Source organism: Myotis davidii, unplaced genomic scaffold (genome assembly GCF_000327345.1).
Source record: "Myotis davidii unplaced genomic scaffold, ASM32734v1 scaffold2100, whole genome shotgun sequence".
Lineage (NCBI taxonomy): Eukaryota > Metazoa > Chordata > Mammalia > Chiroptera > Vespertilionidae > Myotis > Myotis davidii.
This window is the reverse complement of record NW_006292458.1, coordinates 744710-748508: the sequence shown is the minus strand read 5'-3', so window position 1 is coordinate 748508 and position 3799 is coordinate 744710. Positions and strand designations below refer to the sequence as shown.

Below are 3799 nucleotides of genomic sequence, written 5' to 3'. Positions count from 1 at the left end.
CATCCATCCATCCATCCATCCATCCATCCATCCACCCACTCAATCATCCATCCATCCATCCGCCCATCCATCCATCCATTCATCCACTCAATCATCCATCCACCCATCCATCCATCCATCCAACCACTCATTCATCCATCTATCCACCCACTAATCCATCCTCCCATCCATCCATCCTTCCACCCATCCATCCATCCATCCATCCATCCATCCATCCATCCATCCACCCACTCACCCTTTCTTCCTCTTCTACGTGCCTCCAGTATGTTATGTTTTAAGCGCTGCAGGGTGGGGAGTCAGAGATGAGCCAGAGCACTGCCTCCCAGTGAGGAACTCCTGATGTTTCACAGGAGGAATGAATGGTGAAAACCAAGGTCAGGAGCATAATGGCACCGGGTGGAAGCTGAGGACAGGGCTAGTTTATTCATTCAACAAGCACCATCCTAGGCTCCAGAGGTTATAGCAGATCCGTATCCTGCTCGCAAGAGCCCCTGATCCTACCTGGGCTGTTTGGATGCAACCTTAAATAAAATTTAAGACAAAAGCTTGGGGGAGCAACCGCCGTCAGCAAGGGGAGGAAATTCTAAGAGGAATGGTGTTTAAACTGGGCCTTGAAGACCCAGGGGAATTTGGACTTAGTAACATGAGGAGATGGGATTCCTAAGTGGTCACGGGGATTTCCCAGGGCTCTGTGGGGATGTGGGGATGTGGGCGGGAGGTTATTTTTGGTGTTAGACGAGTTTCACAGGGAAAATACCCCAGCTGAAAACTCCTAAGAGGCATAGTATCAATTTACAAGATGTTCTCAGCCCAGCCCCCCCTCCCCCCCGCCCCCCCAATCGTATCCACCATGTTCTGTGGCGGCAGAAAGAACAGTTACTTCTGATTTGGGAGTCAGATAAAGCTGTGTGCGTAGTGGCCTTGAAAAAGAGACTTTAGTTTCTCTCTCTCTGAAAAATTGGAGATCATACCTTGCAGGGTGTTGTGAGCTGAGAGGCAGCTATGAGCAGTGCCTGGTGCCTGGGTGGGGGTGGGGGGACCAGTAAATGAGAGGTCTCTCAGTGTGACCCTCTTTCTCACGGGAACTCCTCACACAGAGGATGACAGTGGGCCGATCGGCTTCGCTTTATGGAAGTTCAGGTACGAGCTCCTCGGGAGAAAACGGCAGCGCAGCGAGACGTGGTTTGGGGGTGGCGGCGGCGGCAAGCCCGTTCCCTGCAGAAGTGGAAGCGATCGGGTCACACTCTGCGGGGAAATTGGAGCTGGCGGGCAGGCGGGCTGGGTGATGGCCGAGTGGAGTGGATGGGGTTTCAGCAGGTGAGGAAGGAGGGAAGGGGGAAGGGACGAAGGCTCCTTAAGAGTCTAGCGGGAGCCAGGCACTGTGCTGAGCAGCTGGCGTGCATTTCTGTCCCTGACCCTCCCTCCCCGCCTGCAAGGATTTCCTCCCCACTTTGCAGATGAGGAAACTGAGACACAGAGAGGGGGGAAGCGACTTGCCCAGGGTCACACCAGGTAACAGGAGCCAGGCTTAAATTCGGGCCTGTCTGACTCTCCATCCAGCCCACTGCACGGGCTGTGTTGGGGGGCCGGGGGGGCACGTGGATGGCATGCAGCACGTGGCCTGAGACGGCCACTGAGGGGGGCAGGGCCAGACCACCCTGACCTCAGCTGAGGCTTTGTTCTGAGGGGCATGGGAGGGACAGGGTCAGTCCTGTGTGCAGAAGGACCCTGGGGGTCAGGAGGGGCAGACTAGAGAGGAGAGGAGAGACTGAGGAAAGGAAGACTGCAGCGGAGGTGATGGGACAGGATGGAGCTGGGGCCTCGGGGACAGTCAGGGGGCTGGAGAGAGAAGGCTTAGGCCAGTGATGGCGAACCTATGACACGTGTGTCAGAGGCGACACGCGAACTCATTTTTTGGGTTGATTTTTCTTTGTTAAATGGCATTTATTTTTTTAAAATATATTTTATTGATTTTTTACAGAGAGGAAGGGAGAGGGATAGAGAGCTAGAAACATCCCTGAGAGAGAAACATTGATCAGCCGCCTCCCGCACACCCCCTGCTGGGCATGTGCTCGCAACCAAGGCACATGCCCCTGACCAGAATCGAACCCGGGACCCTTCAGTCCGCAGGCCGACGCCCTACCCACTGAGCCAAACCAGTTACGGCTTCCTTGCTCTTCTTAAGGACCCCCAGGGTCAGCTGGCCTTTGCTATTATAAAACGTCCTCGTTCTGATTGAGGTACGTTCGCTGAGGTCGGCCCCTTCCAACTCTCCCATCCACACTCGTCTTGCACACTTGTTTCGTCTATATTCGCATTTTTTCCTAACCTCATTTTCTGCTCCTGCCCCCTCTTCCCTCTTACACATACTCCACGTTTCAGGAAGTGAGGGCGACTTAGGTTTGCAATCGGATCCTGCGTTTTCCTGCACCCGCCTTTGCTCCTGCTGCTCCTGCTGCCGAAGGCGCTTTCCGCCTTAGATGCACACCTTCAACTCCACCGCCTCCCCGAAGCCCCGCTCAGACCCACCTGTCGCACTCAGACCCCGGTGACTGTAGCCTCCCTGGCCCTAATCACATGCCATGCCCGCCTCCTTCTCTGAGGGTAGTTGTGTGGTTCTGGGACCTATTGCCCTGGAATGAGCTCCTTCCGGGCAGGGACTGGATCCAATTTCTCCATCCCTCCCAGTGCCCGGTCCATAACCTACCTCAATAATGTTCAGGGCGTGAATGATTCCCTTCCTTCTTCCTGGGGCCTCTACACACTGGCTGCTCTCTGCCCCTGAGTTGAATGACCTTCTGCTTGACTTCTGAAGGCCCCAGAATCTGCCAACAGCACCACTTATATGGGATTTTAAAAATTTTTTTATTGATTTTTTTTTTTTTTAAGAGAGAGAGAGAGGAAGGGAGAGGGATACCGAGATAGAAACCTCAATGTGAGAGAAACATCAATTGGCTGCCTCCCGCATGCTCCCTCCTGGGGATGGAGCCGGACACCTGGTCATGTGCCCTGACCGGGAATTGAACCAGTGACCTCTTGGTTCATGGGTTGGTGCTCAACCACTGAGCCACACCAGCTGGGCTTAATATGGAATTTAAATGTCGGGCATCCCCAAACGCAAAACAGACACTCATCCGATGTCCCCGCCCTCCCCCTGACTTTTCCCTCCGCCTCTCTCCCCTGCAGCCTGCGGGAGCTCTGAGGCCTCCGCTTACCTGGACGAGCTGCGTTTGGCTGTGGCTTGGAACCGCGTGGACATTGCCCAGAGCGAACTCTTCCGGGGTGACATCCAGTGGCGGGTGAGGGGGCGGAACCGGGGCTGGGGGTCCCGACAAGGGGAGGCACTTGACATGCGGCCTGTCCATCCGCTTATTATCCAGTGTCCGCATCCTGTTCCCTCTCCATCCGTCACTCATTTCTGTACCCCCATCCCTGTCCCTTCAACTCTGACCACATCTGGCCTCCTGCCTGCCCCTGCTCATCTCTCCCCCCCCTCTCCATCCGCTTATTATCCAGTGTCCGCATCCTGTTCCCTCTCCATCCATCACTCATTTCTGTACCCCCGTCCCTGGCCCTTCACCTCTGACCACATCTGGCCTCCTGCCTGCCCTGCTCATCTCCACCCCCCCCTTCATCCCACCCTTGTCAGTCCGTCCACCTGGAGGCCTCGCTCATGGACGCCCTCCTGAATGACCGGCCGGAGTTCGTGCGCCTGCTCATCTCGCGTGGCCTCAGCCTGGGCCACTTCCTGACCCAGACGCGCCTGGCCCAGCTCTACAGCGCGGCGCCCCCCAGCTCG

General features: G+C 55.9%; 1 protein-coding gene across 1 annotated transcript in view; it reads left to right on the top strand.

Annotated features, from left to right (window-relative positions):
- TRPM4 (transient receptor potential cation channel subfamily M member 4) overlaps positions 1–3799 on the top strand; it is a 42766-nt gene that overhangs the window by 17427 nt on the left and 21540 nt on the right. The window contains 2 exon segments of the mRNA XM_015565454.1: positions 3165–3299; positions 3650–3799. Coding sequence (XP_015420940.1) covers positions 3165–3299; positions 3650–3799 — 285 coding nt within the window.